The following is a 25120-nucleotide window of genomic DNA, read 5'->3' on the forward strand; positions in this document are numbered from 1 at the left end:
TTTTTTTTTTTTTTTTTTTTTTATTGTTTTATAGTATAGAACCCATATCAGGGTTATTTACACTGTCGGTAAGATCTTATACAATTACTTTTTTTACATTGCTTTTTTTTTTCCTTTTACCCTTTTTTTTACATTTTGGTTAAATTTGAAGGTTACATTTTGTAAAGAATTTATCTATTGCTGTAAGAGCTTCGGAGTCGGTTGCCACCACAAACTGGAAGGTGCAGTATGGAGAGAAATATTTCAGAGATCTCAATTTAGCCAATAGTTCGAATTTTTGGGAATTCAGAAGAGGACATTGCCAAAGTCTCAAGTTGAGACATTCGGAATTACCCTTAAAAACAAATTTCAAGTTGAGTTCCGAAAGTTCAACCCTAGTCTGGTCACGAACGCGACCCTGCGACTTGGTCATCTCCGCGGGGATTCGCCGCCGAGTTATTTAGGCTTCAATGTTGCCGAATTCACTCTACACTGCCCGGGCGCGTTTAGCGTGTTTCCGGCAACATCGCGTCATGGGCAATTTCATTTAAGGTACTTCCTCAGTGAGTTATACTTAGTGAGAATTTCGCAATGAACTGAAGACCTAAAATTTGGATCACGTGTTGTTGAGCACATGTGAAAACGATTCTCAAAATTTCAAGTATTTTTTCCACGCAAATTTTTGAGATATCCATCGACAAAAAATTAAAAAAGATTAAAATCGAAAAATTAAAAAGTTTTATACGCACTACTCCATCAAACCTTAAAGCAGTGTAAATATAACTTAAATTTTGAAGATGAAAATCTGAAATAAATTATTAACGGAAGTTGATATGAATAAAAACGTTCCGGTTGGGGACGTGCTCAATGGGCAGTCTAGCATTATTGATAATAATTAATCTAGAAGTACAAAAATAACACAGCGTCTTATGAGAACATGAATATTTCGAGGTGAAAGTGAAGATTAAAACGTAGAAAAAATCAATAAAAAATGAATAGAAATTTAATGCTTAATCCGAATATTATCGTCAGTGTCAAACTTTTGTGATAAATAATTTATATTTATTGTTTAAGAAAATAATTGTAGAGAAAATTTGACGGATTCATTTTTTACTCTCGTCAAACTTAGTTATCATGTAAAAAATGATCAATGATGAATTTTTTTTGCGGAATTTTAAATATATTTTTCTTCACTACCCTCAACGACTTACGTGGGGCTTGGATATCCTATTTAGTAAAGATGAAAGAAACGTGAAGTTGTTTTCTATCGAAATATCTCGAAACTGCCTGACCGCTAATCCGCAATTTTGATTGGTCAATGAGGGATTTTCAAATTCTTCAAATGTTAAAAATTTTTTCTGCGTCATATTTTTCATTTTTTCTTGTGTGAAGTTGATCTTTATATTAAAACATATCTAAATTGCCTAATTGTTGATCATGAGAAAAAAAAACACAGTATTTCTAAATTTTTTTAACTCACAAATTATTCTTCACTTCCCAAATTTTAATTTTTTCATATTTATCACACGCCAAAATGAATTCTTGCTTCTCAAATTTTCATACATAAATTCTAAACTCTACAAAATTCACGAAAATTCTTCGGTTTCCCAAATAATTCGAGAAAAATCTGTGATCTACAGTTATCTGGAAAACTGTGAAATTTTCCGAAGAATTCAAGAAATTTTTTCAGTTTTCTAGGAAATCAATTCATAACCCTCCCCTGATTTTTCAACAATTACAGATTTTAATCAGATTATTTTAAAAAGTAAAAAAAAAGAATTAATCGAAGATTAAAAATTATTCATTGATGCTTCACTCATCATTCTCTTCATTCTCTTAATTCTCTTTCAGTCATTATCAATATTTATAAAATATCTATGAGTATATGAAGTTTAATAAATTCAATTTCTTCATTTTCACAAGAAAAAGATGAGCGCGCGCACAGCTCTGGTACTACTTTAAGCGCGAATCTGCGTAAACGATGAAAATACGCCAGACATTCATCCCACCAAATGCGTTCAATTTGACAAAAGAAGATGGTTTTCCCCGTTTGAAAAACTGAATCAATAACCTCTGCGTTAACCAAAATTTTGAAATAGACACATTACCTAAACAAAGAAAACCTCGAAATTCCTCATTCGACCTTCGACACTCGGTCCGCCGAACAAAGAAAAACCGTTTCCCCGAATAAAAACCTCTCCTACTTTGCCTTTGTCTGAAAAACCGAGGAAAATGCGTTCAACAACTTTTGGCAATTCGACAAAATAATATCTTCCACGTGCGTCAACATCGAAATATATGACTCCAACCGTAATTACCAGAAACTGGGAATAACGCGCAAATGCGGCAGTAATGACGTTTAAAGAGTGTCACAAATACATAAAAAAATTACAACGGATTCACCTCGAATCTATCGAAATCCATATCACGTCTTGTTTTATGAACCATTATATTCACCCGATTCCCATCTGGATGCTATCGAAATTACCATCGAGGCATCTAGAATTGGGTTGGGACTAGAGGTCAACAACTCGAACTATGATACATTCCCCCTCCCCCTCCCGCAACCAAAGCAAATTAATCAAAATGAAAAAACGTTACAAAGTGCTATGTAACGTGATTTATGACAATCCTAAGAATTGCGATGCGGCACACGTTAACAAAACAAATTCAAGCAATATCGCAATTTACAAAAATTAATTATGAAAATTGAAAAAAAATCTCGTGCTCAATGTTTAGTGTCTTGAGATGAGAAATTTTTGTCACAGAAATAGATTTAGTTGTTCCTAATGTACGTTTCAGGCGAAACAAGGGAGAAAAGACTTTGTGAGATGTTTTTTCTGTCACAAAATGGTATATTTCGATACGAGTGCGTAATGAGTATATTGTATTACTAGTGCGTAAAGATCCATTTTTTCGTAGGCACGTGTAACACATCCAATTTTTTGTGATCTAGATCTGTGCGCGCGCTTTCGCGCGCGCTCATCTTTTTGTTGTGAAAATGAAGAAATCGAGTTTATTAAACTTCATATACTCATAGATGTTTTATAAATATTGATAATGACTTGAAGAGAATTCTTCAAAAATGTCAATTTGGGACTTTTAAGTCTCAATACGAGATTATAAATCCCAAAATAAAACTCAATAAAATGTGTGAGGTCATAAAATGCAATAAACAAATTGAATTGAATTAAATTTAGTAGCGAAGTGGTAAAACGTTTCAAGTCGACTCATCTCTCAGTTGAGTTTTTGTGAAATATTTCCGAATCTAAGGGAGATATCGAAATTATCGTAATGACATTTGTTGTAGCCCTCAATCGGCTCTACAAACAAGTTTCTAACAACAATTTTGCTATCTCCCTTAGACTCCGAGATATTCATTGAAAACTGGTCAACAGTCAAAATTGACTTGCACCGTTTTACCACTTGGCTGCTGAATTAAACAAAACTAGATCTGTGCGCACGCTTTCGCGCGCGCTCATCTTTTTGTTGTGACAATGAAGAAATCGAGTTTATTAAACTTCATATACTCATAGATGTTTTATAAATATTGATAATGACTTAAAGAGAATTAAAAGAATGAAGAGAATGAAGAGTGAGGCATCAATGAATAATTTCTAATCTTCGATTAATTCTTTTTTTTTACTTTTTAAAATAATTTGATTAAAATCTGTAATTGCTGAAAAATCAGGGGAGGGTTATGAATTGATTTCCTAGAAAACTGAAAAAATTGCTTGAATTCTTCCGAAAATTTCACAGTTTTCCAGATAACCGTAGATCACAGATTTTTACAACGGCAGGTATTACAAAAAATAAGATGTGTTTTATTGTAATAGAAATCCACTAGAATTTCCCACCGAATTCGCTATAGATTTTTCCATTAAATTTTTAACTTCCCGGACAGGGAAGTTATTGTAATGCCCCGGAAAATGAAAAATCGATTTTCCATGATATCTCCACGTTTCAAGGTGTTTCTAATGTTCCTCGATAGTTTTTAACAAAATGTCTGTGGGTGTGTGTGTGTGTGTGTGTTACTTTGTACGTATGTGGTCAAAATTTTGGTCAACGATTTCTCGTGAACGAATGGTCCGATTTAACTTTTTTTTTCTCCAATCGATACGTCTTCATGTAACTTAGACCTGATTAGATTTTGGAGTAATTCGCTCCAGTAGTTCTTCCAAATTTTCCTGGAGAAATGTTTGAAAATGGTTAAGATAAGTATTTCTCCTGTATAAATGACGTGATTGGCATTGTCAACATCAGGATATCACTAGAGTCAATCACTTCAGTGATTTATCTAGGATTTTCTGAAACTCCAGTGATTTTTGCAGTGGTTTTTCCAAAATTCCCTGGAGAAAAGTTTGAAAATCGCTCAGACAAGGGTTTCTCATGAATAAATAAACAGAGTATTGAGAGTTGAAAAGGATTCTTTTAGTCAAAATGGGAGGAATAATAATATCGGGAAGTTGTTGGTGCGACCCGTCCGACGGGTCAGACCCACATGAATACATCCGCTACCAACCCACCCGCAATGGGAGCGAGCGCAGCGAGCGACCAACAGCCCAATCCACTAGTTTCGATCGTGATCTTTTGCATCGAACGAGGCCCGTTCACGATCAACTTTTTGTCTCCCAGTGCGAATTTGACAGATCCATTGCTTCCGATAACGACATTGGTCGGATGGATCGGCCACGTGGTCCTCGCGCGCAGCCCCGCTGTCTACAGTTGTTTTCAAACAAAGGAGGAAACCACTCAGACAAAGTCAGCTGATCCAAGGTACATCTCTCCTCGTGGATGGGTGGGTGGGGTGGGAGGAATACAGTTGAAGGCTTAAATACCACTGTTTCAACGTGTGCCAAGCCAGTGCCAAGCAGCGGTTCCTGCAAGCCAGGGGAGCGCTGCCCACCGATAGCAAATCACGATTAAATAATCGGAATAAATTTCACTAGTGTTTACTCACTATATTCACTAACAACTCCACTGTTCGGTGAAAGTTCTATCCTCCTTTACGTGGGAAATGCCCTCATTGTTCCTTTCGCGCAATTTCGTGTGATTACAAATTTTTTTACTTGAGTCAGTTCTATTGTTTACACATCTGTTAAAGTTTTTTCTGCTCATCGAGGAATCCGGAAATTACGTGAAAATAACGGAAATTACGGAGTTATTATATTAGGTTTTTCTAGTCTGTTTCGCGTGTGAATAAGTGAAGGAGTTGGGTTTTCCTGTTTGAGTTGAGGTAAAAAAGGAATTGGGGAGTGAGGATGAAGCCACCGGCGTATAATAACGAGGGAGTCCAGCAGATTTCCCAGGAAGAGGGCGAGAGAAATGTTGCCACCGCTATTTGCGTGCAACTTGCTGGCAGGGCCATCATTCGCGTCGTATCGAGGTGCGAAGAGGCGCAGGACAATTGTAATTTGGGTAAGTGTACTTACGAAAAGTTGACGCAAGAAAAAAAAAATTTTTGCGGAAAAGCTAGCGAATTCGGTAGACAATTCTGTTGGATTTCTATTGAACTTTCTGTTAGTTTTTAGGTGATTCTATTGAAATAAAATGAATTCAATAGAAAATATTCTGTCGAAAAAGGAAAAAGAATTCGATTTCTCGATACGACTCATTCTTCGCGCGTTCTTTTAAGAAAATGCCCAATAGAAATTATTGCATGGAAAAAATCGACAGAATTTCATGCTTTCATTCAAGTTTTTCTATTGAGGCATAGGAATTCCTAAACATGAATTTTCTAAATTTCCGCAATTATTTTTATTTCCTTTTCAGTAATAAAATCCACCAAAAAAACTTGGAAAACTGGAGCCGAGGAATTTCTATAGAAAATATCTCAATAGAATCAGTTGTATTGAAAAATCGAATTGACTTTTTCTGTGGAATATTTTGCATTGCTCGACATTTTTCTATAGAATGAAAGTTTTACTGAAGTTCCAAACGATTTTGTCATTAAAAATTAACAATTTCATATTTCATTCAAATTCACATTTCCATTTTATTCAGATTAAGTCATGAATAACTCACTAAATAAAGAGGTTGCGAGCAAGAGCTGAAAAGATCTTCTTGGAAGTCGATAGAATCTCCTGTGAAAGATGTCTCTTGATGAATTTCTCTCAAACTCTTTCTTTCAAGACATTTGCAGAATCACCTCCAAGGCAATTTCGGCATTCTTAGAGAAGTTATTATTTTAATTAGGATATAACATCACGCATTAGGAGAAAGTGGATTACTTGATGATCACATTCCCGAGTCCACTCGTTGAAGACGGCAAAATAATTCTTTGGTAATTAGAGTAATTGGAGAGGTTTCAAAGGATTTTAAAATTAAAAGTTAATTTTCCTTTTTGTTGCCCTTGTTTTGATTGATTATTTGATCTTCGGTTTTAAAGTTTATTTGTAATTGCAAAAAAGATGAATGGAAAAATCTACAGAGAGAAAAAGTTTTCAGTTTTCAGAACCAAATTGCTAATTTTGAGAAACACATGGTTCTCGAGAGGCATTGTACTGAGAATAAGAAACTGGTCACTTAATTTCAGATGAATAAACCTTAAAATTCGGTACGAAAAGCCTTATTTCAAGTAGAGGAGGTATTTAACGCTCGTCTGGTCACTGATCGCGACACTCCGATTGGTCGCCTGCGCGGGGATTCCCCGCCGCGTTATTCAGCCTCCAGCGTTGCCGAATTCACTCTACACTGCCCGGGCGCGTTTAGCGAGTTTCGGGCAACGTCGTGTAACGCGCATTTTGGCTATTGGCCGGTTTTCGATGAATACCTGGAAATCTAAGGGAGATAGCAAAATTTTCTTCCTGATCTTTTTTGTAGCCCTTAATTAACTCTATAAAAAAGGTAATTATAAAAATTTCGTTATCTCCCTCAGATTCGGAGATATTTCTCGAAAACTCAGCTAAGGGCTAAATCGACTTGAACCATTTTGCCGCTTCTCAACTAAATTTGGAAGATTAAAAGCTGAAATAAATTCCGAAACATTCTAATTGAGTTTGTGCTCAATCAGCAGGCTAATATGATTGACAATTGACAAGAAAATGAACTTTTCGCGGTTTGGGAGAAGATTAAAATCTAGAAAAAATCTCAAAAAATCAGAAAAAATGAATAAAAATTCTATGTTTAATATGAAATTGATATGCGATTGGTCACCTTCGCGGGGATTCCCCGCCGCGTTATTCAGCCTCCAGCGTTGCCGAATTCACTCTACACTGCCCGGGCGCGTTTAGCGAGTTTCGGGCAACGTCGTGTAACGCGCATTTTGGCTATTGGCCGGTTTTCGATGAATACCTGGAAATCTAAGGGAGATAGCAAAATTTTCTTCATAATCTTTTTTGTAGCCCTTAATTAGCTCTATAAAAAAGGTAATTATAAAAATTTCGTTATCTCCCTCAGATTCGGAGATATTTCTCGAAAACTCAGCTAAGGGCTAAATCGACTTGAACCATTTTGCCGCTTCTCAACTAAATTTGGAAGATTAAAAGCTGAAATAAATTCCGAAACATTCTAATTGAGTTTGTGCTCAATCAGCAGGCTAATATGATTGACAATTGACAAGAAAATGAACTTTTCGCGGTTTGGGAGAAGATTAAAATCTAGAAAAAATCTCAAAAAATCAGAAAAAATGAATAAAAATTCTATGTTTAATATGAAATTGATATGCGATTGGTCACCTTCGCGGGGATTCCCCGCCGCGTTATTCAGCCTCCAGCGTTGCCGAATTCACTCTACACTGCCCGGGCGCGTTTAGCGAGTTTCGGGCCACATCGCGTAACGCGCATTTTGGCTATTGGCCGGTTTTCGATGAATACCTGGAAATCTAAGGGAGATAGCAAAATTTTCTTCATAATCTTTTTTGTAGCCCTTAATTAGCTCTATAAAAAAGGTAATCATAAAAATTTCGTTATCTCCCTCAGATTCGGAGATATTTCTCGAAAACTCAGCTAAGGGCTAAATCGACTTGAACCATTTTGCCGCTTCTCAACTAAATTTGGAAGATTAAAAGCTGAAATAATTTCCGAAACATTCTAATTGAGTTTGTGCTCAATCAGCAGGCTAATATGATTGACAATTGACAAGAAAATGAACTTTTCGCGGTTTGGGAGAAGATTAAAATCTAGAAAAAATCTCAAAAAATCAGAAAAAATGAATAAAAATTCTATGTTTAATATGAAATTGATATGCGATTGGTCACCTTCGCGGGGATTCCCCGCCGCGTTATTCAGCCTCCAGCGTTGCCGAATTCACTCTACACTGTCCGAGAAAAAATAATTCATCCATTGGAAATAATCTGTTTTTTTATGAATTTCGGGAATTCATAAAGTTATGTTTGAAATAAATTCTTTAGACAATTCAATTAAAAAAGGCTCTTTATTTTTCCGGTTAGGCAGTCAATAGTAATTAAAGAGAAACGACGCGCCGCGGCGTTTCCCTCATATGATGGCCAACCTAAGGTTAAACGAAGAACCGTTGGGTTTTTAATTAAATCGAGAGCCTCTGCGTGCTCAAACAAAGAGCATACGGAAGGAATAAAATCCTGGAATAATTCGCAATTATTTCAATATTAACAAATTCACACGAGTAAATTATTTTTATAACAGGAAAAATGCTCAATTCGAGGGCGAAATGTCATTTTAATTTCGAGATAAATTCTCGAATCAAGAACCTTTGCATTTTCAAACAAAGAACATTCAGGAAGGATAAACATCGAGAATAATTGAACAGTAATTCACCATGAATTGAGTCAAGGCAATAAACTTTAAATAACAAAAGATTGATCAACTCGAGTGAGTTAATTTTAGAGAAGGAAAAAACGGCCCACAGAGAATTATTGTTTTTTCTCATAAAAGACTGACCATTGTGTCCAGTCAGATGCAAAAATGAACAGGAAGAACAAAGAAAAAATGGGAAAATCTCGGCGAAATTATGAGGCCACTGCGCAACGTTGCGAATGCACAAGGCGTTCCTCTTCTGGGGCATGAATTTATTTACTTGTCATAAATATAGTGAAGAAGACTAGGAAATAAACGCGAATGGAAAGGAGATATTAGGGTATTCTTTTGGGGAAAATCCTTGATTGAAGAACGAGAAGTTTTTTATTTGAAGACCGAAAAATTCTGAATTCCAGAACCCAAAAGTCCTCAAAATAGAGATAAAATGTGCTTTGATGCAATCAGAATTATTTCAAACTTAAGTAAAAATTATTAAGAATTTTTCCTCCAATTTTCCAGGAAAATTTTCTTAAAATCCGTCAGCATTTCACTTATTTCCAGAATTTTTCGTTCACTATATTTCTGTATGAAGGAGTTTTAAACAACGTTTTGAATGCACAAGGCATTCAAAACTCTTCTGGTGCATGAATTTATTTACTTGTCTTAAATATAACGAAGAAAAGTAGGAAATAAACGTGAATGAAAAATGGACATTCATATTTTTTTTTAGGAAAAATTCTTGAAATCCAAGAAAGAGAAGTTTTTTATTTAAGAACCGGAAAATTCTGAATTCCAGAACCAAAAATTCCTCAAAATAAGAGAAAATGCGCTTTAATTCAAGTAGAATTATACTGAAGTCAAGTAAAAATTATTTAGAAATTTTTCTTTTAATCAATAGATATATACTACAGATTCACCATTACAAATTCCTCAATTCGAGGAATAAAACATGATCCATGGGTCTTCAATTATGGGATGATCCATGGGTGTGTGAATTTTATGATTTGCAATCATAAAATTTGTCAATTAAATTGCGTGAGAAAAATTTGAAGAAAATCATGAATATTCAGCATCATTCAAACTACATTTTGCATAGAATTATTATTTTTTTTTAACATTCGCTGTTCACAAACAAATAATTACAATTGTTTAAACTTTCGGAAACGTTATTTTTTTCAGGCATTAAATCGGTTTCTGGTAAAATTCTGAATATGAATAAATTTGTCACGATTTCGAACAGATGATTTTCATTGGAAAATTGATTGTTTATAAATTATTTATCCAAAAAGGCCAATCATGTTCTAAATTTGCAATTTTTAAACTATTTCATCAGTCTTCTCCGAATTAAACTTTCTAATTTTTTTTCAGATTTTCAAAATATTTTTCAACGATTCGATATTAAGATTCAAATTCAGACCTGCAATTAACTTTAAATAATAAAATCATTGTAAAATGTCCGGAAACTTCTGCTCAAATGGGGCTCAAATGAAAGCTTTGATGTTCGAATACAAAACTAGAAAAGCATTTTCCCGGAGAAAAAATAGCCAAAATCCACCAAAAATTCCACCCAAAACAGTTTTGAACTTCAAATATTTTTACTGTAAACTAGAAACATTTTTCTCTGCATCAGTGATTAAAACAAAGGGTTACAGCAATGATTCGTTAGGTCCTTGAGGCGGCCGTAAGCGGCGTAATTTATTGGAGTCTTGCCCAATGACAGAGCGCAACACCAACTTTTACGATTTGTCTATGTAAAATCCGTTTGAAAATTTGTTTTATTCCATTCGCATTGTAAACAAAGATTGAGTCATTTTGCTGCACTTCACGATACGTTTTCTTTAATTTTATTGCGAGCCAACTGCATTGATAGTAACTAATCCTTATCAGTTGAGAGATAATAAAGTATCGATCGCAATTGAATTTTCATTTTCCCCTGTTTTTGTTACGAATCGTAATTTTTATTTAAAAAACTGAGGCGACAGAGTTTTGCGACGGTCGCCGGATTCGTAATGGGAATTTCCCGAGCGACCTCTGTTATTCAAATTCGAATCGATGAGTGTTTATTTTTAGCGCGCACTTAAAATAAATGTAATGAGGAAGGGAGAGGATGGAGGAAGGTAGGAAGTGTAGCTGAGCGCAACTCCTACACTCGGTCGAGAGGATTTTAATGATGTAAAAAAAGTTTTTTTCTGGGATTAATTGAGATAAACCGGTTGTAAATGGCGAACGCAGTAACAAGAGTCATTTGCCGTTGTGAGGATGCGCAGGAGCATAAGAATCTCGGTAAAATACCGAATTTTATCATTTTTAATGTAGAAAATTAAATCTGCTGTGGAGATTAAGGTTAAGGAGCTGTGACTACTCGGGGTAAAATCACTGCTTTTTATTTGAAAACAAATTCTTAAATTTATTGAGTTGAATATTGTTCTGATTGCGGCGTAGAAATGATTATCATTTTAGATGCATGAAAAATCATTTTGGGTGTCGATTTTTTAATAACACGCACGAAAAAATTTAATAGAAAAACCTAGCGAATTCGCAAGACAATTCTATTGGATTTCTCAGATTTTCCAAGTTTTTCCATTCTATTTTTCTTTAATTTTCATCAAGAAAATCGAACAAAAAAACTTGGAAAATTTTAGCCGAGGAAATTCTATAGAAAATAACTCATGGGATTAAGTTGTATAGAAAAATCTAATTTACAGACTTTCTATTAGTTTTTCATCGATTCTAATGGAAACGTTCAGTAGAAAATATTCTATAGCAAAAGTCAATAGAATTTGATTTTTTCTACAACTTATTCCATTGAGATATTTGCTACAGCATTTCTTGAACTCAAACTCAAACTCTTTTCCAATTTTTTTTCGTTTTCGTTTCCTTTTCATCAAGAAAATAAAAAAAAGCTCGTAAAATTTCGGTTGAGGACATTCTATAGAAAATATCTCAATAGAGTAAGTGGTACGGAAAAATCGAATTTCATTGATTTTTTTGTAAAATATTTTCTATTGAATATTTCAATAGGATCAGCCAAAAACTAATGGAAATTTCTGTAGAAATCCAATAGAATTGTCTAGCGAATTCGCAAGTTTTTTGTATTAAATTTTTTTGTGCATGAAATCTGGACTTCATAATATTTCTTAAATTTCCGTTCTCATTAATAATTCCTTTAATACGCAATCCTATGTAACGTTTTTTGAAGCCAATGTATTCCACCTAACGTTTTCCATTCTTTAGTATATAAATTTTTTATTATACTATAATATATTATATATAATATATAATGTACTATAACACAAAATTTAACTTTAATTTAATTTTTCATTTATTTATTATATATAATACATTATACTAATAGACCATATAAAAAAATTATTAAAAAAAATTGACGTAAAAAAAGAAAATTTGAAACTAAATTAAAAATAGTATAGTATATTAAATAAAATGGCAAATAAAATCTCAACAAATATGTAAGGATCTGCTGTACATTCATAAACAACAATAAAATGAAATTGTGCAATCATTATACTTTGAATAAAAATCTAACCGGTACTATTAATGCCTGAGGCACGTATATAGACTCTATATTATAGAGCCTACGCGCGCAGAGCGCTGGCTAATCTAGTTTATATTTATATAAAAAAAAAAAAAAAAAGAAATTTATTATTCTTTTCGAATAAAAATTCTATTACGGTCATGAAGATCTTTATATTTCCATTGATAAAAGGATTTTTAAATATTCAAGAACTGATGCTAATCTTAACCACGTGATTTATACTAATTTCTAGCAAATAATGCAAAGAATAACAATTAAATTTATCCCGTAGAAATTTTGAATTTTTTTATTCAATTTGAGGATTTTTCTTCAACGTTCAATCCATTTTTATTTCTCTTCAAATGATGGACAGTTTTCTTCCTCCATTCCGATAAAAAGTTCAATTCATCAACCCGAGGGGATTATTCAAAAATAAAATAGATAATGTGCATCGAATTTTCACGTCCAAGTGATGAACAAAATTTTTTTTTTAATTTCATTTCGTCAAAGCTACTGATGCAACTGATTTTTATCAATCATCAGAAAGAAATGTAGGTTTTATTTTCCTCAGCAGTCGGAGAATGAATCTTCCTTGAAAATAAAAAAAAATATTCTCGGAAAATGAATGAACGTTTGCAATCCCGACGGGAATTAATTGATTTAATTATCAACGTCTACTCGGAAAAAACTTTTACTCAATTTTTTGTGTTATTGAAGAAATGAAGAGTCGGACATTAATTACATTTCCGCAATGGAAATCGCAATGTGAAAGCGTGAACCTTACGTTCTGAGCGTTTGAATCACTTTCATACACATAGATACCGTTTTTTTTGTTTGCATCATCATCACTCGGGCATTTAATTCATTTACAATTCCCTCGGCGCACTTGTTGAGTCAATTTTCAGCTGATTCTGAAAACGAAATTTCTTGCGTAACAATGTTGTTGTATTTGAGGAAGTAATAATTCAGTAGCGAAGCGGTAAACCGGGTTAAGACGATTTTGACTATTGGCCAGTTTTTGAAGAATATCTCGGAATCTAAAAGAGATAAAAAAATTTTTGTCATAACCTTTTTTGTAGATGCAATTAAGTGTTATAAAAAAGGTCGTGAGCAAAATTTCGCTATCTCTCTTAGGTCCCGAGATATCCGTCAAAAACTGACGAAAAGTCAAAATCGACTTAACCCGGTTTACCGCTTACTGAATTTAGGATAAATTGAAGGGGCGAATTTATTAACAGTTCTTCAGATTCGTTAGTACATTGTTCGAAAAAAATTGACATTTTCAGGATAGTGACATGGGAATTTTCAATTCAATTGAATATTCGAATTTTTGAACAGCTTTAAAAACATTCAAGTATTTTTTATACTTTGATTCAACCATTTTTAATCATAAAATTTGTCAATTCAATTGCGCGAGAAAAATTTGAAAAAAATCAAGAATATTCAGCGTCATTCAATTAGAATTTTGCACAGAATTATTATTTTTTCAAACATTCCTTGTTTATAAATAAATAATTGAAATTCTTTAAACTTTCGGAAATCTTTTTTTAAGCATTAAATCGATTTCTGCTAAAATTCTGAATATCAATAAATTTATTACGATTCTGAACAAATGATTGTTCTGGTAGAAAATTAATTGTTTATAAATTATTTATAGAAAATGCCCGCAATTTTTTTATTATTTCATCAATCTTCCTCGAAAGTAAACATTCTAATTTTTTTTTCGGATTTTTAAAATGTCTTCTAACGGTTCTCTATCGAGATTTAGAATTAGAACTGCAAAGTTTAAATAATAAAATCATTGTAGAGTCCGAAAACTTAGGCTGAAGTTGAATTTGGTAAAAAATTATTATTTTTAAAAATATTCCTCCGTTTTAAATAAGTAATTGAAATCATTTAAACTTTCTTAAACCTAATTTTTTTAGGCATGAAATCGATTTCTACTAAAATTCTGAGTATGAATAAATTTGTTACGACTTCGAACAAATAATTTTTACAGTGGAAAATTGATTATTTATAAATTATTCATAAAAAATGCTCGTAATTGTCATAAATTGCTATTTTAAAATTATTTCATCAATCTTACCCCAAAAATAAACTTTCTATTTTTTTTTGAGATTTTTAAAATGTTTTCTAACGGTTCTCTATCGAGATTCAAATTCAGGCCTGCAAAGTTCAAATAATAAAATCATTGAAAAATGTCCGAAAACTGGGGGTCAAATGAGGCTCAAATGAAAGCTCTAATATTCAATTACAAAAATAGAAAAGTTTTTTCTAACTTGGATATTCTTAAAACGAGAATTCCTCAGCTCATTTCCATTTTCCACGAAAACATGGATATTCAACATCAAATTACACTGAATTTTCAATAAATTAAAAATTTCAGAATATGTTTACTGGAATTTTAATCATTTCTGTTAATTTTCAGGGAATAATTGAACTGAAATTTACAGTTCTCTTTGATTTTTCCGTGAAATTCTGAATTTTCAATGACAAAATTTCTTTAGAAAATTTCAGTGGAACTAAAATGTGATAAAAATTTCCGATAAATATACTGAAAATTTCAACCAAAAATTGTTAACAGTGTAAAGCAAAGATGAATCACCAAAATGACAATAAACTCTTTTTTTAATTTTTTTTACAAAAAAAGAGAGGAAGAGAATAGATTAAGTCACTCGATTCCATAATAATATCCCCATTCTTTTCAGATTTGTCCGAATGCCAGCTGATGCAAGTGCCCGACGCTGTGTATCACCTGATGCGGCACACGGAGCTCAAGTCCTGCGACTTATCTGGCAATGTTATCACAAAAATTCCCCCAAAATTTGCGGTCAAGTTTTCACTCATTACCGGTGAGTTTTGCTTCATTCATAAATAATATTTTGATGAGAATTCACTTTCACCTACTAATGAAGAGAATTTATGTTTCATAGAGTTGAATTTGAGTCATAATCAAATGAGCAAATTACCGGAAGAGTTGGCGGAACTTCAGGAACTGGAGAGGCTCGATATTTCTCACAATACATTTATTGCACTTCCACCTGTTACTTGTCGGATACCTCAGCTGAAACGACTACTCGCCAACAATAATTCAATTATTGGTAAGGACTTTGCTATATTCCCTATTTATTCAACACTTCAAATACAAGAGGCTCTGAAAATTATGTATTTATGCTTAACGGGAGCGATTCTAGGAGAATGAGACAAAATTAAAAGTTTAGTTTTTCAAAAAATTTAAGTACTTCATCTAATTTACAAATTCAATTCAGTTCCATTTAATTTATCATAAAATGAGATTTTTTCGTTATGAGAAGATTATTTCTTTCTCGATGTAATAAGTCTGGATGCAGATCGATTGATAAATCAATTCCTGAGGTATGAATACTTAAAAAAAAGTTACAAGATTGGAAAATGAAGTTGAGGAGATTTTCAGTAGAAAATTTTCTATGGAAATTCCATTTTTTTGCTAATTTTTATTGCAAATTTCGCAATTTTGAAATCCAACGATTTTTAAATTTTCCTTTCGACAATTTTTTCAATTTTCGTGACTCAGAAGAAAGAATTATTCCATTTTACCCCAGACGCCCCTATTCTTTTGAAACGTGAGAAAAAAATCTCGGAAAATTTAAGATTTAAAAATTATTTTTAAATTTCAAAATTAATTAATTCAACTAATTAAAAAAATTTTTTAAATATTAACTAATTTCATTAAATTTTCAAAAAACTATTTTGAAATTTGAAAATCGCAAGGAGACGAGTCACGTAAAAAAATGAAAATTTATTTGCTTTTTTCGATTGAATATAAGAAAACGAAAAAAAATTCCAAAAGAATTTCACTAAAATTCCTCAGCAAAAGATTTGATTTTCTCATATATAAATTTCTCCCGAAATGACTTCCCAAAAAGCCACTTTCTCATCTCCAATTCCATTGAATCAAATTATATCAATGATTTAAATTAAAAAACAAACTGTATTAATGATTTAAATGTTCTATTCCAGATGTCGATGTGGAGAGATTGAAACGAGCTCCAGCCCTGGAGTACGTCGATCTCCGTGAGAACACAATCCCTCCAAGAATCCACGACCTCCTCCTCGTGAATCTTGGAAAATTAAAGGTCGAACTGACCCCGCGACAAGTCGAAGACTGGGAGGACCTCAACGTTTGATCCTCACCAAAATAAATTCACAGTTTCATCACGTACATCTTAAGCTAATGGTGATCAGCAAGGGCGTTTTAGTCTTTGCACTCCAGAATGCAAGACAAGATATAAAAAAAAAACAAATGCAGTTATGTAATACGTAAAGAGGACCATCAATCATCCGCAGTAGAAGAATGAGAAGGAAATTTGCTAAAAATGGATGGAGAAGTTTTTTTCCTGAATTTCAAATGATGAATCATAGAGGATAATTACATGAGCCTATGTACTTAAATCATATTCATCCAAAACGAGACAACTGATTGATTCATCGACATTTACAGCAATTGATTCGTGTGCACGTGATGCAAAACAATTTAACGTTTTTAACTCCTGAATTTTTCTGATGATTCCACACTCAGAAAAAAAATCCTGATCTCAAACGAGTGGAGTTCTGCTTTCAACAATAAAATATTTGAAATTATTTGGTTCAAGAGACATTTTATCCTTTTCAGGATGAAAATATGTCTCATAACGCAAAATTAATCAAGAAATTTTTCATTTCCAAATCAAGAGATGGCTATCATATCATCATTATTATTCTATTTAAGAATTCATTTCTTATCTTTGAGTATTGGAGCTGAAACGAAGAACTATTCTCCCTTGTTTCGCATGAAACGAGCATTTTTCGGGAGAAAAATACGTGTGGTAGTATAAAAATACGAAAAGATGCAAATTTATAACTTGAAAATGTTGTCATTCAAATAAGACTCGTTTGAGATTTTTTTCTCTCAGCGCACAGAATCGAGACGGAGAAAATTGTTAATTGTTTAAATGAATCATTTGCTCTTAAACTTAAATCAAAACAAGTAGCATCAAACAGTGAATATTTATAAATTTTTACTGCAATATCGTCCGTATTTGTTAAAGAATTAGATCGTCAAAAAACAATTTCAACAACAAGAATTGATGTTCCTCTTTAATTCTGCCAATGGAACGTGCATGTAAACAATTTCACCTAGACACAATTTTAATACAAAACTATAACTGTGACGTCCCGCCTCCAACGCGACAGAATTCACTTTCATTAGTTTTTTTAACGATTTGTTTATAATAATTTGATAATGAAACGTTAACAAGTGTAACTGGGAAAATTTCGAATCACTTTAGCAATGATAATTTAGTACAGCGTTCTCAGAGCAGTATTACACAGCTGAGATCTCATGTACGATATAAAGATGATTTACAACTGATTAGATACTAACAAATAGGCTGATAGGTTTCAATTTTTTGATTACTTTGCATACAACTGTACATAATATAAATATTCGTACTGTACAGATATATTTACTACTGCGTCATTCGTCAACCTAGGACTGCCAAATATCTAAAAATAAATCGTGATATTCATTTTTTTACGTGAAAATTTTGAGTTTGTTTTCTCGCAAAGAAGAGTCTTTTTTTCAATGCTCAATTGTTTTGTGAAGTTATTTTCAAAATTGGGTTTTTAACATTTGTATGACGAATAATAATGAGATGTTTCGTATTTAACATGTATTCTTTATCTAGTCAAATTACCCATTGGGTGCACAAATATATTTACCAACCGAATGAAGTGTTTTTTTTTTAGTTCCTTCCTCAGTCAATTTATTTTGAAAATAAAAAATGACTCCAAGTCATATCCTTTAAATATAAAAAGTTTGAATTCTCTTTTAAAAAAACCTCGAAATGACTTATCCCTCCGAAGGAATTCTGTCCTGAAGTCTCTTTCCATTAAAGAATTAAAGAATCAACGGTCATCACAGCAAATTTAGAATTGAAAAAAAAAAACAAGCAGGGTTGAACTCCTATTGCGCAGAACCCATGTGACTGTTTCCGAGTGGATCCGTAGCAATTCCAATTTCAAAAATGAGAATTGGCAATTCCTATTCAACTTCCCGACTTTATCTGATGGATATTATCTTTAACAAACTAATGAATATTTCATTTCCATTCTCCATTTTTTTTCATTCATCAATTTTTTAATATTCTCACTTTTTTTGAATGTTTTCTTCAATAGTATTAATCACAAAGGGTAGTTGAGATTAATTAGCATTGCGAAAACTTTCTTTCATCTTTAATCCTATTCCGCAGACGCGTCACGCCTTTTTGTATTTCATTTTATTATTTTTTCGCCACAAAATCTTTAATAAACATTCATTTATTATGAAACCGACTAATATTTTCTCGAATTCTCAAGTCGCCATATTAAAAATTCAGATATCATCTGAGGCGCAATCGCCAAATTATTGATTTATATTCGACAGCGTGAGCGACGAGCAACAAGTTTCGTGGCACGACACTCTTCGCCCGGCAGCGAGACTGTATAGTGGTCTCTTATATTCTATATTGTATATTGTTACGTGTCCCCCTTCGAACCCTTTTAATTATATCCAGTCTGAAGGATGTCATGGAACAGAACCAAAAGGACGATCATCTTGAAGTCAAGTCCGATGCTCTATTATTATTATTCTGAGATATCTTGGTCGATACACGTCTGTCTCTTGGCTTGTCTCTGATATTTAATAAACCGCCCCAACCATTTTATTAATTGTGTTGTGTGTCTTTCTCTGGATATAACAATATTATTTATTTAATCTGATATTGTGTGGTAAGAGTCGATACCCGAGAACGTTTAGAATCTTCTAGGAAATAAATCGAGTGAATTGTCGACATAATAAGTGAGTAATTATTAATTAAAAGTGTTCTTGTCTATAATTCTTCCTCTCTCTCTCTGTCAACGTCTACTATTTTGGGTCTTCCAACTTCCACTCCCTGAGATAAGTCGGGAAAACGTTGTTAGTTGTCGATAAACTAACTGGCGCCCAGTTGACTAATTATTTTGTCGTATTGAATTATAATAAAGTGGATTTCTTGAGCCCTGGCAGCCCTTGACCCGGGCCTTCTGCCCTTAGTCGAATCAGTGTTTTTGATTGTTTATTCAGTCGAATATTCATTATAAAATAAAAGGCCTGTCTCATAAATATATTAGGGATGGTTTAGCAATGGAGCCAAGAGCTCGAGGGCTCTGTTGAATATTGTTCTGTAGATGTCGTTTGCACTGGACTTATTGTCTCGGATCTCAACCCTTAGCTAGGGTATTCTCCTGCAGAAATAGTCATGTCCATCAGATTTTTCTCGAGGTCAGAAAGTCGTCTTGAAGCTTACGATTAAGGGGTAACAGAATGCACCCAATTTTCCAAATTTTTCAACAAATTTCCCGCAGAAAGTTATCGATATTTTTACAAATCGAAGCGCATTAATCTCGAGGAGGTGATGATGAAGGTCAGTGTGCTTTGGGTTAAAAAAATACTAATAACTTAGTAACTGGCCGCTTCTGGCCGTAACTCGAGCCGCTCTTTCATTTGAGCCAAAAAAAACATTCATATCTTGTCTGACATCTCTATTACAAACTCTGGTCATCAACTCTGGTTTTCAGTTAAAATTGGAATTGTTAATTTACACAATAATAGGATTGCATTGACGATTTTTTCTCAACTCGCAAAAATCTTCAAACAATTTGCTATCGATTGGTGATAAAATTTTTTGGAAATAATGAAATAGAGGGGNGATATCTTGGTCGATACACGTCTGTCTCTTGGCTTGTCTCTGATATTTAATAAACCGCCCCAACCATTTTATTAATTGTGTTGTGTGTCTTTCTCTGGATATAACAATATTATTTATTTAATCTGATATTGTGNAAAAATTTGGAATATCTATACATGAGGGGCTAATTGATCGGATCTGTTTATTCTGCAGTATTTACAATGTCAAATTCGACAAATGAATGATTGTACATAAGGAAATGAGAGAAATATATGTTAAACATTTTACCCTTATATTTTGCATATTTTGGCGTACAATGCTTATAATAATAATAATAATAATAAAATAATCCAACAATAATAATTATTATTAATAATTATTATTTATATTATTATTATTATTATTATTATTATTATTATTATTATAAGCAATACACGCCAAAATAGTTATAATAATAATAATATATGGGGTATTCCATGTGAACTCACGCAGGTCAAAACCCTCACCATCACCAATCATATTGCCGATTTTTCCTGTGGTTGTATATGGAAAAATATGACTTCTCAAATTTTTTCAGATTTTTTGAGGTATCCTGTGGACAGCCATGTTTTTTTGCAAGTTTTGTCTTCAAATGCCTGTAACTTCGGTAAAAATCAACCGATTTGAAGTGAAAATACCAAAACGAAGAAGAATTAAATAAACAAATAGTTAAATGCTTTGACGGACATTGCCACAGCTGCCACATGAATCGTGACATTCGCGACAGGAAATTGGTGCATGAATCATTCCCATAAACATTAGTGAATGAATAAAAAAAGATTGAAAAAAATTAGAATTTTCGAAGCAAACACAATCACTTTTTTAGTATTTATATTTTCTAAACATTAATTAGTCTTAATTAATATTAAAAATGTAATGTTTGCGGATGTTATTTATCTACAATACTTTTCAATTTCATATAAAATCACAAAATATACAGAGTATAGACACGTTTTTATTTTCCTCAATAAATTCTTCTTATCCGCTATTGATAAATCCTCAAATCGATCATCTCAGCACAGTTAATTGATATTTTCTCCAATACAATTGCAAATTTGTGATCTTAAAAAAACGTAGATAAATAGCAGAAACAGTACGTGTCAATAAAAAACTAAATAAACCGAGTCAACGAATAAAAAAATCGTAAGTATAATTGTCAAATTCGATTGTGTAGCTACTGTCGCAGATATAATATTAAAAGAAATGATGAACAAAGTATTTTAGCTTAAATTCACAGCTGACTTTCCTTGAACCGTCAGATACAACTCCAACTGCAAAAAAAATCAACTCGAATATTTCGTACTTTGAGTAATTAGCCAAAAGCTATGCATTTCATTACTTGAACGTAATTATTTACAATGATGATTCGGAAGTAGTTTAATCAACGAATCAATAACAAGTGAATTAGTCCATATGTCCACTTTCTATTGGCTACCTATTTTTCTCAATCAGATTACATTGATTTTTTTGATTTTTATAGATCTAAATTCATTTTTTCCGGTTCTCAATTCCCCTCGTCCCCAGGCGGTCAACAGATTATTCAAAGTCAAATAATTATCGCTTAATCTCGTTACTTTCTTTTTCAAGTCTCTTTGTTGATCGACTTATTTATCCCTAGTAATTTACGAGTACTTTTGAGGTGCAATAATTTAAAATAATTTGGAGAATTATCTTCAGTGCAGTTAAATCGTTATTTATTAGACCGTTCAAGGGGAGAGGGACTGTTTCGAGTGCGATTCAACGAATGAGATGGACGATATTCAAATACATCCGGCATCTAAACTACTGTCTGCAAGTGTTTATCTCATCAATTTGTCAATTTGTTCAGTAATTTTCAAAATTACCCTTTTCCCAAATCCACACTATGTACAGAGAGATAGCTCTGAGCAATGAGTGATTAACGTACTACATCACGGCCGAAAAATATTGTAGAAAAACCTAGGAAATTTGATAGAAAATTCTATTGGATTTCTGTTGAACTTCTATTGAAAATTTGAGTAATCAAGAGAATTTCGCAGCTTTACAGTGACTTTTTTATGGTAAATGTTTAATCAAAATCATTTTAGAGAAAATATCAGGGGAATTCGATCTTTTTATGCAACTTCGTCTACTGATGCATTTTTAATAGGAATTCCTCGATATAAATTTCATTTTTTTTCACTTTGTTTTTGCTTTTCCAATTAAAAAAATTAAACAAAAAGAATCTAGAAAATAAATTGAATGGATTGTATGGAAGAATCAAATTCTATATGAAATATTTTTTATTGAGCATTTAAAAAAATTATTAAAAAAAAAATTTCACTAGATTTTTTTCTCAGTAAAAAAAATGGAAAAACTTGGAAAATTGAAGGCAGGGGAAGAATTTCCCTGGGAAATATCTCAATAGAGTAAACAGTAAAAAAATCAAATTCTTTCCATACGTTTTTTTATTAGAAAATATTTTTAAAAACTATTTTATGGAAAAAATCCATGGAATCTTCATTTTGATTTTTAATTTTGAAATTTTATTTTTTCATACAATTTTTTCTGTTGAGACATTTTCTATAGGAATTCCTCGACATCAATTGTCGAAATATTTTTCATTCTATTTTGACCTCTCTCATTAAAAAAATTGAACAAAAAAAAATTGAAAAATTAGAGCCCATGAATTTCTACAGAAAATATCTCAACAAATGACATTTCCCTGTAAAAAATTCTGCATTAAACACTCCTATAAACACAAAATTTTCAGAAAATCTGCGGAATTTTTCAATAGAATGTACGAAAAATTAATGAAAATCCAACAGAATTTCCCAGAAAATTCTCCAGATTTTCCTACAATTTTTTTTCGTGACTTGTCCTTCAATTATCATAATCAGGGGCTAATGGAGCAAAACGGACACATTCCCTCTTTTAAATATCAACAGCTCATGTAATTTTCAATGAAACGTGATAATTTTTTTTTTCATGAAGAAAACAATTGTTTCCCCCTGCGATGAGCCTAGACTGCTTTCAACTGATAAATTCGTTTCTGAGTTATGAACATTAGAAAAAAATTCCCAAGTGTCCATCTTACCCCACCCTCCCCCCACCATAATCCTATCAAAAAGAACATGATAGAATCTAGAATGTCACCTCGCACACGGGGAGATATTCCTGCGGAGATCAGTCTCATGTAATTTCCCATTCAATTTTTACATTAGAAAATACCTAATCCAGGACCATCCGTGGGCCAGCCCCTGTGAATATTCCGTGCGATGACAAATAACTCATAACGAGTGCTATGAATATACCATTAATAATCCCAATATGCACGATGAATTCAATCGAGCCTCAAGCAAAATTCATCGCAAGCGAGAACGAGTGAAGATAATTGGACAGAAATAATATTTCATCTCCACAATAATCAGAACGTGAAAATTTCTGTAATTAAATTCACTCATTGACGAAATATTTTCAGTGTAAAATGAACAGAGGTCCATTGGTAATAGATTTTAATCAGAGTAAAAAGTTTTTCCACAACCGCATTAAATCTCATTCATACCAATTTTTTTACATGGAATCACTCGCACACCCATAGCTGAATAGTATTAATTTTCCTCGAGGAGGTAACGCGCTTAATGTGCCACATTCAAAGCCTCTCCACAACGACCTCCATTGATCGTACGCAATAAAGATCAAATGTTGATTGCAATGTTCATTTAACCCGCACTTTAGCTCAACTGTCACCAATGGATAATGGTCTGAATTTTAATAACTACGAGACGAACAAAAAAATTACAGACTGTTTGTTAAATTGCACGAAACTAAATCAAACGATTACAGCTATGTAGTATTGACCAGAAAGAGGCCAATTTGATGTTTCACATTGTTCAGGTTCAATCACATTTATCAAGCGATTACTCATCGATAGAAAATCGATTGTTCGCTGGATTAATCTGCCTGTCGAGTATTTTTTCTTTCGGCATTGAAAAAAATATTATTTTCAACAACGCACCACTTTTTGTAAACATTTAGGTATTCTTACGAATCACTGGAGGGGAAATTATGTGTTGTACAGTTGAAATTCTATGTAGGAGGTGGGGACGAAGCCCTCGATGGGCTGGGACATTCTGCGGACGCGCGTCCAGCCGTCACCCTGGTCCAACTCGATCATGTAGAGTTCCTCGCCGTCGTACATTGGAATTGAGCCCTCACTCGTTGCTAAATGAAAAGAAAATGGGATTCGTCATTTAGATTCAAGAATTATCTTGAACTGACAATTGTATTTTTTTATAAATGAGTTTAGTTATTGTGGCTGATAAATTAGCAATTTCCTACCGAATGTATTCTGTTTTTTTTTAATTCTTATTTTACTATTTTCTTCTATTTTTCCATGTCATAGTACTATCATCAATTGAAATGTCATCAAAATTTTGCGTATTATTTCGTTCTGTCAAATGATTCTACATTCAGACCCTCTCAAGACTCGAATTCGTTGACGTTCTTTCAAGACTCGTTGCTAAATGAAAAGAAAATGGGATTCGTCATTTAGATTCGAGAATTATCTTGAACTGACAATTGTATTTTTTTATAAATGAGTATAGTTATTGTGGCTGATAAATTAGCAATTTGCTACCGAATGTATTCTGTTTTTTTAAATTCTTATTTTACTTTATCTTCTTCTATTTTTCCATGTCACAGTACTTTCATCAATTGAAATGTCATCAAAATTTTGCGTATTATTTCGTTCTGTCAGATGATTCTACATTCAGACCCTCTCAAGACTCGTTGCTAAATGAAAAGAAAATGGGATTCGTCATTTAGATTCGAGAATTATCTTGAACTGACAATTGTATTTTTTTATAAATGAGTTTAGTTATTGTGGCTGATAAATTAGCAATTTCCTACCAAATGTCTTCTGTTTTTTTTTAAATTCTTATTTTACTATTTTCTTCTATTTTTCCATGTCACAGTACTTTCATCAATTGAAATGTCATCAAAATTTTGCGTATTATTTCGTTCTGTCAAATGATTCTACATTCAGACCCTCTTAAGACTCGAATTCGTTGACGTTCTCTCAAGACTCGTTGCTAAATGAAAAGAAAATGGGATTCGTCATTTAGATTCGAGAATTATCTTGAACTGACAATTGTATTTTTTTATAAATGAGT

At 32.6% G+C, this 25120-nt stretch overlaps 2 protein-coding genes across 6 annotated transcripts in view; one reads left to right on the forward strand and one right to left on the reverse strand.

Annotated features, from left to right (window-relative positions):
• Positions 1-4806: 4806 nt before the first annotated feature.
• Positions 4807-17972, forward strand: LOC107044322 (leucine-rich repeat-containing protein 40). The gene is made up of 4 exons (XM_015266153.1): positions 4807-5397; positions 14934-15077; positions 15159-15326; positions 16225-17972. Exons 1-4 carry the CDS (start codon positions 5241-5243, stop codon positions 16389-16391), a joined length of 636 nt encoding a protein of 211 aa, XP_015121639.1. The 5' UTR covers positions 4807-5240; the 3' UTR covers positions 16392-17972.
• Positions 17973-23444: 5472 nt separating this feature from the next.
• LOC107044306 (formin-binding protein 1-like) overlaps positions 23445-25120 on the reverse strand; it is a 26709-nt gene continuing 25033 nt past the window's right edge. For all 5 annotated transcript variants that reach the window (XM_015266124.1, XM_015266123.1, XM_015266121.1 and 2 more), the window contains one exon: positions 23445-24170. In XM_015266124.1, the coding sequence (XP_015121610.1) occupies positions 24013-24170 (158 nt within the window). In that variant the 3' untranslated portion in view covers positions 23445-24012. The remainder of the gene's footprint in view (positions 24171-25120) is intronic.

The sequence above is a fragment of the Diachasma alloeum genome, unplaced genomic scaffold, assembly GCF_001412515.2.
Source record: "Diachasma alloeum isolate Michigan unplaced genomic scaffold, Dall2.0 Dall_scaffold_00711, whole genome shotgun sequence".
Classification (NCBI taxonomy): domain Eukaryota; kingdom Metazoa; phylum Arthropoda; class Insecta; order Hymenoptera; family Braconidae; genus Diachasma; species Diachasma alloeum.